The sequence below is a fragment of the Camelina sativa genome, chromosome 4 (assembly GCF_000633955.1).
Source record: "Camelina sativa cultivar DH55 chromosome 4, Cs, whole genome shotgun sequence".
NCBI lineage: Eukaryota > Viridiplantae > Streptophyta > Magnoliopsida > Brassicales > Brassicaceae > Camelina > Camelina sativa.
In genome coordinates this window covers 27,183,008-27,196,026 of record NC_025688.1, presented here as the reverse complement: position 1 = coordinate 27,196,026, position 13,019 = coordinate 27,183,008, and the positions used below count along the sequence as shown (strand labels likewise).

The 13,019-nt window shown below is 35.4% G+C and overlaps 2 protein-coding genes and 3 pseudogenes across 2 annotated transcripts; all 5 read left to right on the top strand.

The window, feature by feature from the left end:
- Positions 242 to 1,639, top strand: LOC104784366 (annotated as a pseudogene).
- LOC104784365 lies at positions 2,666 to 4,730 on the top strand (annotated as a pseudogene).
- Positions 4,801 to 6,799, top strand: LOC109125207 (annotated as a pseudogene).
- Positions 7,467 to 10,114, top strand: LOC104784364 (MATH domain and coiled-coil domain-containing protein At2g42475-like). The gene is made up of 6 exons (XM_019244249.1): positions 7,467 to 7,471; positions 8,273 to 8,353; positions 8,491 to 8,651; positions 8,745 to 8,927; positions 9,309 to 9,649; positions 9,791 to 10,114. Exons 1-6 carry the CDS (start codon positions 7,467 to 7,469, stop codon positions 10,112 to 10,114), a joined length of 1,095 nt encoding a protein of 364 aa, XP_019099794.1.
- LOC109125109 (MATH domain and coiled-coil domain-containing protein At2g42465-like) lies at positions 11,026 to 12,626 on the top strand. Its single transcript, XM_019244357.1, has 4 exons — positions 11,026 to 11,174; positions 11,289 to 11,449; positions 11,573 to 11,838; positions 11,907 to 12,626. The coding sequence occupies exons 1-4, from the start codon at positions 11,071 to 11,073 to the stop codon at positions 12,624 to 12,626; spliced, it is 1,251 nt and encodes a 416-aa protein (XP_019099902.1). The 5' UTR covers positions 11,026 to 11,070.

Here is a 13,019-nt window from a genome sequence, read left to right as displayed (position 1 = left end):
TATTAAAAAAACAAATTAGATGTTAAATATTTAGGTTAATTTATAGGAATGGGCTTAACAATATAGTATATTTACAAAAAAGTTATTGTTCATAATATTATTCTATTTTAATTAGGGTTTTGAGTGCCTCCTATATGAACGGAGGACTTTTAATTATGTGTGAAAGCATCAAAACAAAATTTCCAAAATTCGTCGTTTCTCTAAAGTAACAAAGTGTACCACGAAAGCGTTTTCATCAAAGATGTGGAATCAAAAGCCGTGTTTCAGGTTTGAGATAGATAACTTCTCGGAAAAGGAAGCTCTCATAACGTCTCAGGTGTTCGTGAGTGGCGGATGCAAATGGTAAATTAATCGATATGAATTAATCGGAAACTTTCATTAGATTTTGTTATTAAATTTATTATCTCTGTATTCCATAATATCACATGTTCTAAAAAACTGATGAATTCGATTGTACGTAGCACTCATGAAAACTGATTTAATCATTGTTTTATATTGTTTCAGGTTTCTATCTCAACCTTCATCCGAAGGGAGATAGAGTTTTTAAATTTCATGATAAATTGTCTTTGTACCTGAACGTCGCAAGCAAATCCTAAATCATTGAGAAGTGGATGGAAAAGGACTGCTAATTTTTACTTCGTTCTGCTCCAATCCAACAAAGAGCTCTACAGATCTGAAGCATATACTCATGTTTTTTGAAGAGGCAGCTACGTACATAAGCATATGACTTAATGACTGATGAAGAAGTTAAGCTAGGTTTTAATAATCACAGTTGGAGCAGTTGGAGGACAAGAAAGCACCGAGTTTTGCGCTGAGACTCCATCCTGGGGTTGGCGATATTCCTTGGCTCGTAGCAAGCTTCAGGAAAAAGGATATTTGGAGAACGACAGACTCATCATTGAAATCTTTATTAACAATGTTGACGCTTTTGATGGAGAAGGAGGGGGATGTATCATTAGAGAAGGATGAGACTGTGGATAATAACGGTTTTCAGGTTTTTGCTTCTCAGGTAATTAAGTTTTCTGAGTAGCCTTAACATATTTTTCCTTTGTAGGTTACTCCAGTGACAAAGATATTCACGGAGCACCCCGACATCGCAGAAGATTTAAACTTGAAAAACCAAGTTGTGAAGACAGTATACATGAATGTCCTTATCAACCTCATTGAGACACTTAACAAGCCATCACAGAATCACTCAGAGACTGAGCTAAGCAATGCTCACAGCGAGTTGAGTGAGCTGGAGGAAGTAGGTTTCAAGATAGACTGGTTGAAGTTAAAGCTTGATGCGGTTTCCTTGAAGGGCAAGAAAGAAATTGCTGATGGGGTCCAGCAATTCAAGGAGCCAAAGGTTGAGGAGGTTTCCTTGGAGAGGAAGAAACCAGATGATGATGACGAGTCTCGGGTCCAACAACTAGAGGAACGCCTCAAGAATCTTGAGCTCATGGAATTGATGAACTTCAAGTTGGACTGTATGAACTCAAAGCTTGAGGAAATTTCCTTGGAGAAGAAGAAAGCAGATGCTGATTGGTCTCGGGTCCAACAACTAGAGGAAAGCGTCAAGAGTCTTGTGATTATGGTGTTCTCAAAGTTGAACTGGACAAAGAGAAGGCCAAATCTTCTGATGATGGATTTTTGTTGATTGACGAGGTTGCTTGACGTAGACGTTAAGTTTGTAGAGAATTTCTCTAGTAGACAATACCCGCCTTTCCTTTGCTTCGGTTTTATTGCTTTCTGAATTCTAAGAGTCTAGAGTTTTAATGGTTTCATTTCTTTTTCTTTTTTTCTGCGCTACTTTTGGAAATTTTCATTCGATCATATTTTAGGTCCATGTGTTCTGATCCAATCCCAAAATTAATGAGCAAATCATATTCTCCTTGACCTCACCATGTTTACACGTTTGAGATCTGCAAATGGTATAAGGAGAAGAACATGTTTGTCTCTTTTAATTCTTGTTAAATTATAAAACTATCACCATCAACTCAAGATCTTCCTCCTCTGTTTTTGGCCTGTTAACAATATTTCCCATTTTATTTGTTTACAGTGTTGTGCAAGAATTCTCCTAAATAAAGTATTTGTCTTTGTTAGTGCCCTTAGGTAATAGGACTAATAGAATTAATATGTGTGGCTCTTAAGTTCATTCTTGATACATATGAGTATGAATCTAAAAATTATTGGGAACTTAATGGTAACACTTGTTCAAAGTTCACCCACAAGAAACTGGACAAAAGGAGTAAAAATATCATAGAACCTTTTTCGTATTAATATAAAATTTCTTATATTAGTAGCTTTACTTTTTAATTAAAAATTTTAAAGAGAGATATTGACGTCAGAATATATTACGAAGAGAGGAATGATTATCTATTTATTTATTTTTAGGAATTATTATTTTCGGTGTATTAAGTTTGGTTTTGGATAGATTGTATTTAATTTATTTACTTATCAGTTTCCCTTTCTTTTTTTTTTTCCTTTATTTATATATATATATATATATTTTTTTTTTTGTCAAATATCAGTTTTCCTTTTTACACTAGGGTTTTGAGAAGGTTTTTATTTTTCTATAGAAAGAGGACTTCTATTCGTGAATTTAAAAAATAAAGTTTCTGAGAAATTCGTCTTTGCTCGAAGTTAAAAAAAAAAAAAAACAACGAAAGCGTTTAAGGCAGCTATGGAGAATCAAAAGCCCTGTTTCAGGTTTGAGATAGATAACTTCTCGGAGAAGAAAGATGCGATAGCGTCTCATACATTCGTGAGTGGCGGATGCGAATGGTAAGCTTCTCTCTGTATTCATTAATAACGTGTTCTCGAAAACTTGATGAATTCGATTGTAAGTAGCAGCACTAGGTTTTAATTAAAAAAAAGGTTTAATTAATCTTTGTTTTATATTCTTCTTTCAGGTTTCTCTACGTTTATCCAAAGGGAAATAGTCTCTGTTAGGATTACTTGCGCCTATACAATACAAACTCTAAATCATTGGGAAATGAATGGAAAGGGAGTGCTTACTGTTACTTCTCTTTGCTGAATCAATCTGATAAAGAAATCTACAGATCACGGAGTAATGCTTTATACCCTTCCATGCTTTTTTCTTTTTTTTCTTTTTGGTGAATTATATTGTTATTCCTGTTCGGAACTTGTACAAACGGGTCTAGTATAGATTCCTAAGCATTATATAGGGGGGTATCAAGAGTCTAGTTGATGTATGAATTAAGATCTGTTAGTATATTTCAAACAGGAAATCTTCATGTAGCTTTTATGGTTGTTTATTCTTTACAATTGTAGTCATATCTTATTATGAGTCATTCCGACAACTTCCGGAGAAAAAGAGGCACTTGGTTTTAGTAGACTTGTTTTGGATCTGACTCTTGTTAATTGTTTGTTCAGGCCTTGTTGAACTTGAAATTTGATAGGACTAAACCTTTTCTTTGGTCTTTTCATAGCTGATCTTGCACTCTATCCGTTTGGCGCTAAGGATCCATCCTGCGTTTTCGCAACGGCCTTGCCTCTAAGCAAGTTACGGGAAAAAGGGTTGTTGGAGGAGGACAGACTCATCATTGAAGTCTACATCAAAGTTGTGAAAGCTGTATCAAAGAAGAAGGAGACTGTGGATATTACCGGTTCTCAAGATTATGCTTCTCAGGCAAGTTTTAAATTGGTCCGTCTCTGTTTCTGTTTTTGATCAGTAAATCACTTGCCTAGCTTTCTAGGGTCTTGCTTTTTTTGTGTATAGATACAGATTCGTTTTGTGAGTAACGAAAATACGTTTCCCTTTTGCAGGTTGAATTAGTGAGAAAGATATTCGCATAGCACCCAGAAATTGCAGAAGAATTCAAACCAAAAAAACAAGTGCTAAATGCGCTGAGGAATGCTTGCAGCAAGGTTAGCGAGCTAGTAGCGGAAGTAAAGGTGCATGACTGGTTGAAGTCAAAGCTTAGTGAGTTTTCTTCGGAGAGTAAGAAAGCAGATAATGATCTTGGTGAAGTTCCCTTGGTGACTAAGAAAGATGCTGATGATGGATCTCGGGTCCAACACCTCGAGGAACGCATCAAGAATCTTGAGCTGTTGGAATCCCGCTACAAGAATGAATGTTTCAAATTGAAGCTCAAGGAAATTTCCTTGGAGAAGAAGATGAATTCATGTGATGCTAATGTTTCTCTGGTCCAGAAACTCGAGGAACGAGTCAAGAATCTTGAGCTGATGGAAAATGGTTCGAGGCTGGACACTTTGAAGTCAAAGCTTGAGGAAATTACCTTAAAGAGGAATAATTCATATGATGCTGATGGATCTAAGGTCCAACTACTAGAGAATAGGGTGTGGAATCTTGAGATGATGGAGAATAATTCGAGGATGGACAGTTTGAACTCAAAGCTTGAGGAAATTTCCGAAGAGAGGAAGAACTCGTATGATGCTGATGGATCTAAGGTCCAACAACTAGAGTACAGGGTGAAGAATCTTGAGCTGATGGAAAATGGCTTGAGACTGGACCGTTTGAAGTAAAGCTTGAGGAAGTTTCCTTGGAGAAGAAGAAATCAGAGGCTGATGGGTCTAAGGTCCAACAACAACTAGAAGATAGGGTGAAGAATCTTGAGCTGATGGAAAATGGCTTGAGGCTGGACAGCTTGAAGTCTAAGCTTGAGGAAGTTTCCTTGGAGAAGAAGAAATCAGAGGCTGATGGGTCTAAGGTCCAACAACAACTAGAGNGAAAGAGGACTTCTATTCGTGAATTTAAAAAATAAAGTTTCTGAGAAATTCGTCTTTGCTCGAAGTTAAAAAAAAAAAAAAACAACGAAAGCGTTTAAGGCAGCTATGGAGAATCAAAAGCCCTGTTTCAGGTTTGAGATAGATAACTTCTCGGAGAAGAAAGATGCGATAGCGTCTCATACATTCGTGAGTGGCGGATGCGAATGGTAAGCTTCTCTCTGTATTCATTAATAACGTGTTCTCGAAAACTTGATGAATTCGATTGTAAGTAGCAGCACTAGGTTTTAATTAAAAAAAAGGTTTAATTAATCTTTGTTTTATATTCTTCTTTCAGGTTTCTCTACGTTTATCCAAAGGGAAATAGTCTCTGTTAGGATTACTTGCGCCTATACAATACAAACTCTAAATCATTGGGAAATGAATGGAAAGGGAGTGCTTACTGTTACTTCTCTTTGCTGAATCAATCTGATAAAGAAATCTACAGATCACGGAGTAATGCTTTATACCCTTCCATGCTTTTTTCTTTTTTTTCTTTTTGGTGAATTATATTGTTATTCCTGTTCGGAACTTGTACAAACGGGTCTAGTATAGATTCCTAAGCATTATATAGGGGGGTATCAAGAGTCTAGTTGATGTATGAATTAAGATCTGTTAGTATATTTCAAACAGGAAATCTTCATGTAGCTTTTATGGTTGTTTATTCTTTACAATTGTAGTCATATCTTATTATGAGTCATTCCGACAACTTCCGGAGAAAAAGAGGCACTTGGTTTTAGTAGACTTGTTTTGGATCTGACTCTTGTTAATTGTTTGTTCAGGCCTTGTTGAACTTGAAATTTGATAGGACTAAACCTTTTCTTTGGTCTTTTCATAGCTGATCTTGCACTCTATCCGTTTGGCGCTAAGGATCCATCCTGCGTTTTCGCAACGGCCTTGCCTCTAAGCAAGTTACGGGAAAAAGGGTTGTTGGAGGAGGACAGACTCATCATTGAAGTCTACATCAAAGTTGTGAAAGCTGTATCAAAGAAGAAGGAGACTGTGGATATTACCGGTTCTCAAGATTATGCTTCTCAGGCAAGTTTTAAATTGGTCCGTCTCTGTTTCTGTTTTTGATCAGTAAATCACTTGCCTAGCTTTCTAGGGTCTTGCTTTTTTTGTGTATAGATACAGATTCGTTTTGTGAGTAACGAAAATACGTTTCCCTTTTGCAGGTTGAATTAGTGAGAAAGATATTCGCATAGCACCCAGAAATTGCAGAAGAATTCAAACCAAAAAAACAAGTGCTAAATGCGCTGAGGAATGCTTGCAGCAAGGTTAGCGAGCTAGTAGCGGAAGTAAAGGTGCATGACTGGTTGAAGTCAAAGCTTAGTGAGTTTTCTTCGGAGAGTAAGAAAGCAGATAATGATCTTGGTGAAGTTCCCTTGGTGACTAAGAAAGATGCTGATGATGGATCTCGGGTCCAACACCTCGAGGAACGCATCAAGAATCTTGAGCTGTTGGAATCCCGCTACAAGAATGAATGTTTCAAATTGAAGCTCAAGGAAATTTCCTTGGAGAAGAAGATGAATTCATGTGATGCTAATGTTTCTCTGGTCCAGAAACTCGAGGAACGAGTCAAGAATCTTGAGCTGATGGAAAATGGTTCGAGGCTGGACACTTTGAAGTCAAAGCTTGAGGAAATTACCTTAAAGAGGAATAATTCATATGATGCTGATGGATCTAAGGTCCAACTACTAGAGAATAGGGTGTGGAATCTTGAGATGATGGAGAATAATTCGAGGATGGACAGTTTGAACTCAAAGCTTGAGGAAATTTCCGAAGAGAGGAAGAACTCGTATGATGCTGATGGATCTAAGGTCCAACAACTAGAGTACAGGGTGAAGAATCTTGAGCTGATGGAAAATGGCTTGAGACTGGACCGTTTGAAGTAAAGCTTGAGGAAGTTTCCTTGGAGAAGAAGAAATCAGAGGCTGATGGGTCTAAGGGCCAACAACAACTAGAAGATAGGGGGAAGAATCTTGAGCTGATGGTTTCAGATCTCAAGGTTGAACTGGACAATGAGAAGGCTAAATCCTCTGCCGATGGTTTTTTGTTGGTCCACTAAGGTTGCTTGATGTAGAGATCAAGTTTTATTAGTTTTGCAATCGTTTCTATTTAATTTAATTTTATTTTGGTTTTATCTTTTATTTCTAATAGTATAGATTTCGGCTTAAATGGAAAGACTTGGTTATGAATTATGATGATGGTTCTTTCTCTCTGTTTTTACATGCAAGAATTATGATAATGGTTCTTTCTCTGTTTTACATGCGTCACACTTTTCGACATTTTCATTTAAGTTTATATGTTGTTTCATGTTGAATCAATAGGACTTGGCCTTGTTAAATATCACCAAAGTGGTAGAAAAGAAAAAAAAATTGGAGAATAACAAAATGATCATGTAAATTACTCACAGATATATTATGATATAATTTATTAAGTTATCAACAATTTGGTACTTACCACTGCTAACAAAATAATGAAGAAACAAAAAATAAAGAGTTCAAATATGCAACGATAATTTGCTCTCGTTGAAGAAATCCTAAAGAAATATGCTATCAGTTTCACGTTTGAGATAGATAACTTTTCGGAGAAGAAGGATGTCATATCTTCTCCTATATTCATAAGCGGCGGATGCGATTGGTAAAAACTACAAGAATCAGATATTCACTAGCTAGATCAACAACAAAAATATTCATTAAGGTATCTAACTAGTTTGATCTGGAGCAGTAAAGATGGGGTTTAATCTTTGTATTTTTTTCTTTTTCTTTTTTTTTTAGGTTTGTTAGAGTTCACCCGAAGAGATACCTTAATAAAGATCACGTGTCTGTGTATCTTCACGTTGCAAACCCTGAATCATTACAACCTGGTTGGAAAAGGAGAGCTAAACATTCATTCATTATGTTGAATCAATCCGGCGAAGAGCTCAAAAGAACATCTGGTATTTAAAACTTATCTTCAACTATATTTATGTATATTGTTGCTGGAAAATAATAAGTTGATATATATTTGTTTGTTTATTAATGNGTTTTTTGTTGGTCCACTAAGGTTGCTTGATGTAGAGATCAAGTTTTATTAGTTTTGCAATCGTTTCTATTTAATTTAATTTTATTTTGGTTTTATCTTTTATTTCTAATAGTATAGATTTCGGCTTAAATGGAAAGACTTGGTTATGAATTATGATGATGGTTCTTTCTCTCTGTTTTTACATGCAAGAATTATGATAATGGTTCTTTCTCTGTTTTACATGCGTCACACTTTTCGACATTTTCATTTAAGTTTATATGTTGTTTCATGTTGAATCAATAGGACTTGGCCTTGTTAAATATCACCAAAGTGGTAGAAAAGAAAAAAAAATTGGAGAATAACAAAATGATCATGTAAATTACTCACAGATATATTATGATATAATTTATTAAGTTATCAACAATTTGGTACTTACCACTGCTAACAAAATAATGAAGAAACAAAAAATAAAGAGTTCAAATATGCAACGATAATTTGCTCTCGTTGAAGAAATCCTAAAGAAATATGCTATCAGTTTCACGTTTGAGATAGATAACTTTTCGGAGAAGAAGGATGTCATATCTTCTCCTATATTCATAAGCGGCGGATGCGATTGGTAAAAACTACAAGAATCAGATATTCACTAGCTAGATCAACAACAAAAATATTCATTAAGGTATCTAACTAGTTTGATCTGGAGCAGTAAAGATGGGGTTTAATCTTTGTATTTTTTTCTTTTTCTTTTTTTTTTAGGTTTGTTAGAGTTCACCCGAAGAGATACCTTAATAAAGATCACGTGTCTGTGTATCTTCACGTTGCAAACCCTGAATCATTACAACCTGGTTGGAAAAGGAGAGCTAAACATTCATTCATTATGTTGAATCAATCCGGCGAAGAGCTCAAAAGAACATCTGGTATTTAAAACTTATCTTCAACTATATTTATGTATATTGTTGCTGGAAAATAATAAGTTGATATATATTTGTTTGTTTATTAATGTATTTTAGAAGCATGCGACTTGTTCTGTAATGAGGTCCCTGCTTGGGGTTATCCCAAAGTATTGCCTGTTAGCAAGCTTAAAGAAGAAGAGTTTTTAGAGAATGATAAACTGATCATTAAAGTGGAGCTACAAGTAGTTGAAGTTGTTCATAAAGGAAACGCAAGTGGGACAGAGATGTTAGATATCAATGGTTTCCAGGTTCCTTATACTCAAGTAAGGACTAAGGAGTTTCCAATATATATATATATATATATATCTTGGATGATTGGCGCTCATGTATACAACATGCTTAACTTAATTACATTTTTGTCGTTGGTATAGGTTAGCTCAGTGAGTTGGATGTTTGCAGAGCACCCAGACATGGCAGTAGATTTCAAACCCAAGAGCCAATTGGTGAGAACGGCATACATGAATGTCCTCCTAGGCCTCATGGAGAGACTAAGCAAGCCTCCACAGAGTCTCTCGGTGGCTGAGCTAATAAACGCTTATAGTGATTTGACCAAGCTAACAGAAGCCGGATTTAAGCTGGATTGGTTAAAGACAAAGCTTGATAAGCTTTCTTTGAAAAGAGAGAAAGCAGACGCTGATGGGTCTCATGTCCAACAAGTTGAGGAGCGTGTCAAGAATCCTGAGCTGATGGAATTGAAGTTTAAGCTGGACTATTTGCAGACAAAGCTTGAGGAGGTTTCCTTGGAGAGGAGAAAAGCAGAAGATGCTGACAGGTCTCGGGTTCAACAACTTGAGGAACGTGTTAAGAATTTTGAGCTGATGGGAATAGACTCTAAGCTGGACTGTTTGAAGTCAAATCTTCAGGAGCTTTCCTCAGAGAGAAAGGAATCATATTATGCTAATAAGTCTCGGGTCATACAAACCGAGGAACGTGTCAAGAATCTTGAGCTTATGGAATTAGATGTTAAGCTGGAAGGTTTGAATACAAAGCTTGAGGAGGTTACCTTGGAAAGGAAAAAAACAGATGATGCTAATGGGTCAGTAGTCAAACAACTTGCGGAACGTGTCAAGAATCTTGAGATGATGCAATTAGACTTCAAACAGGACTTGAAGTCAAAGCTTGATGAGCTTTCATTGGAAAGGAAAAAATCAGATGATGCTAATGAGTCAGTAGTCACACAACTCGACGAACGCATCAAGAATCTTGAGCTGATGGGATTGAACTATAAAGTGGACTTGAAGTCAAAGCTTGATCATGTTTATTTGGCGAGAAAGAAATCAGATGACGCTTATAGGTCTCGGGTCCAACAACTTGAGGAATGCTTCAAGAACCTTGAGCTGATGGTGTTGGATCTCAAAAGTGAACTGGACAAGGAAAAGGCCAAATTTTGTGATGATGATTTTTTGTTAGTCAACGAGTTTGCTTGATCAGACTACTATCGTTTCCTTTGTTTCGTTTTACTTTTGCTTTAAGAGTTCTAGTTAATTCATTCTCTCTTTAGTCAAAGACCTAGTTATGTTTGATGGTTTCATTCTCTGTTTTATCTCTCTTGCCAGTTTTGGCTGATCTCTCACTTTTTGACGTTTAATTTTTGGTTCGATCATGTTTTGGGTTTAAGTGTTCTGATCCGATTCCAACCAACATACCAATTCTTGAGATAATCTTTCAAAGAAAGAAGTTCCCGTACCATACCAACTCATCCGTCTAGATTCAACATGTAACTAGTTCTTTACACACGTGTATTATTTTTCCTTAAGCTGCTATTCTCTTTTCGGTTTGTTATGGTTTAATTATCCCAAGGGAGTAATTGCTTATGATCACTTGTCTCCGAATTTTGTTTAGTTAGGTCAATCAGGATTTCAGATTAGTTTGTTGCGAATATATCTATGAGTGATATATTTTGTGTTTTTGCATTTTTTTGTTTTGTATCCATAATGAAGGATATGTGAGTTACAAACATAACTTTCCACCATGAATTACGTTGAAGTTTTTTTGTATTATTAATTACTTAATTAAAATCGTAAAAAATTTAAGTGTATCAATGGCAATATGTACATCAGATTTTTTTATATCCAAATAAGATATTGTCAATATTACAAAATTATCTATCATCCAATAAAATAGAAGAATATTTAACGATTTTGTAATGGCATGGACTGCAAATATAGTTAGATTAAAGTTTTTTTTTTAATTACCTTTTTAGTAGCTAGATAATAAGGATTATCTTTGTTTATCTTATTAAGGTCTCCATTTGTCACACTAATCAGATTTATATTCATATGTGTTTAGATATCTTCGCCTTACGATTCAAGGATCAAACAAATATATCTCAAAAGCGTTTCCTCCTCCCTCGAAGAAATACCAAAACCCTAAAAATCAACAGATGGGGACGCAGTTCCGCAAGGCTTTAACTTTGACGGTAACCAATTTCTCCCAAAAGAGCTCTCCAATAAACTCTCCTCCGTTCCCAAGCGGTGGTTGCGATTGGTAAAGAGATTTCTCAATTTCATTCTCTGTATTCACCAATAATGTTTTTCGTAAAAACTCGCTAATTAAGCACTTCAGTTTAATCTTGAATCTTTTTGTTCTTTTCTTATATAGGATTATAAAAGTTTATCCCAAGGGCAGTGGTGATGATAATTACTTGTCTCTGTTCCTGTCCCCTGATGATCCTAAATCACTTGGAATTAACTGGAAAAGGAAAGCTAATTTTTACTTTGTTTTGCTGAATCAATCAGGCAGAGAACTCCATAAAACACCTGGTAGTTTAACTTATCTTCTCTCTTTGTGTCTGTTTTTAAGACAATATACATCATATCAAGCTGATTGGAGATGAAGAAGCCTTAAAATTTACCCTTTTGTTTTTTTTTTTGTATTTTAAACAGAAATAGGTGATCAATGGTTTTGCGCTGACTCACTAAGCTGGGATTTTCCACAGACGTTGCCTCGAAGAAAGCTTGCGGACAAAATCTTTTTGGACAATGACAGATTCAAGATTGAAATCTATATTAAAGTTGTTGAAGTTATTGAAGGATATCATATGTTTCCAGCTTCATTCACTAATAAGCTCTTACAAAGCTGCTTAGCGTATCCAGATAAGTCTGAGAAGGACACTGTTGATGTCAATGGTTTTCAGGTTCTTTCTTCTCAGGTGAGTTGCGTTTTTGATCTTTCTGATTAATCAAAACCACACAAGATTCAAACTTTAAGTTTTGGCAGGTTACTTCAGTGAGGCAAGTTTTCGATGAGCATCCAGATATAGCAGTAGATATCAGATCAAAGAACCAAGTAGTAAAGACAGAATACATGAATGTCCTTCTTAGGGTCATTGAGACAATAGGAAAGCCGCCACAGAGTATCTCAGAGACTGAGCTTACCAATGTTCATAGCGAATTGACCGAGCTGACGGAAGTAGGTTTCAAGGTGGAGTGGTTGAAGACAAAACTTGAGGAGCTTTCCGTGGAGTGGAAGAAAGCTAATGCTGATGGGTGTAGGATTCAACATCTTGAGGAACACGTCAAGAATCTTGAGCTAATTGTGTTAGATCTCAAAGCTGAACTGGACATGGAGAAGGCCAAATCTACTAGTGATGCTGCTACAGTTTTGTTACTGCAGGATACATTGTCTGATCTCAAAATTGAACTGGTTAAGGAGAAGGCAAAAACTGCTACTGCTACTGATAAATTTTTTCTGTTGAAGGAGACTTATTCTGATCTCAAAGTTGAACTGGACAAGGAGAAAGCCAAATCTAGTAGTACTGCTGCTAAAGTTTTGTCATTGGAAGAGACTTTGTCTGATCTTAAAGTTGAATTTGATCAGAAGAGAGGGACTCCTGGTACTAATGTTTTGTCGTGGGAAGATGATGATGATGATTTATTTTCAAATACTAACTGTCTAGGAATTCAGCGGAAGACAAATGTTTATAAAAGAATAAACTGAAAGATATTACTATGTTCTTTGATATAGTTACATTCTATGTTTTGCTTTTCATAGAAAATAAATAAAATTTAGTATAAACATACATTACTCTGTTTAGACATTGATTGGGGTTTTGCCACATTCTGCATTGGCCTCTTGACATATTTGGACTTATTTGTTATTTTTATAAAAAACATATAAACTTTAAAAAGTATTCAAAAATCTGATATTATTGAAGTGATTTAAATAAATACTTAAAAATATTCACTGTTATTGGGAAAAAAAACCATAGAACTTCTAATAAATTTTAGAGATTTAAAAATTCTAAATCTCATGATTTTAAATGGGATTTAGATACCTTTTACAATTAAATCATAATAACTTATTTAAAATCATATTAAAAAATCATTAAAA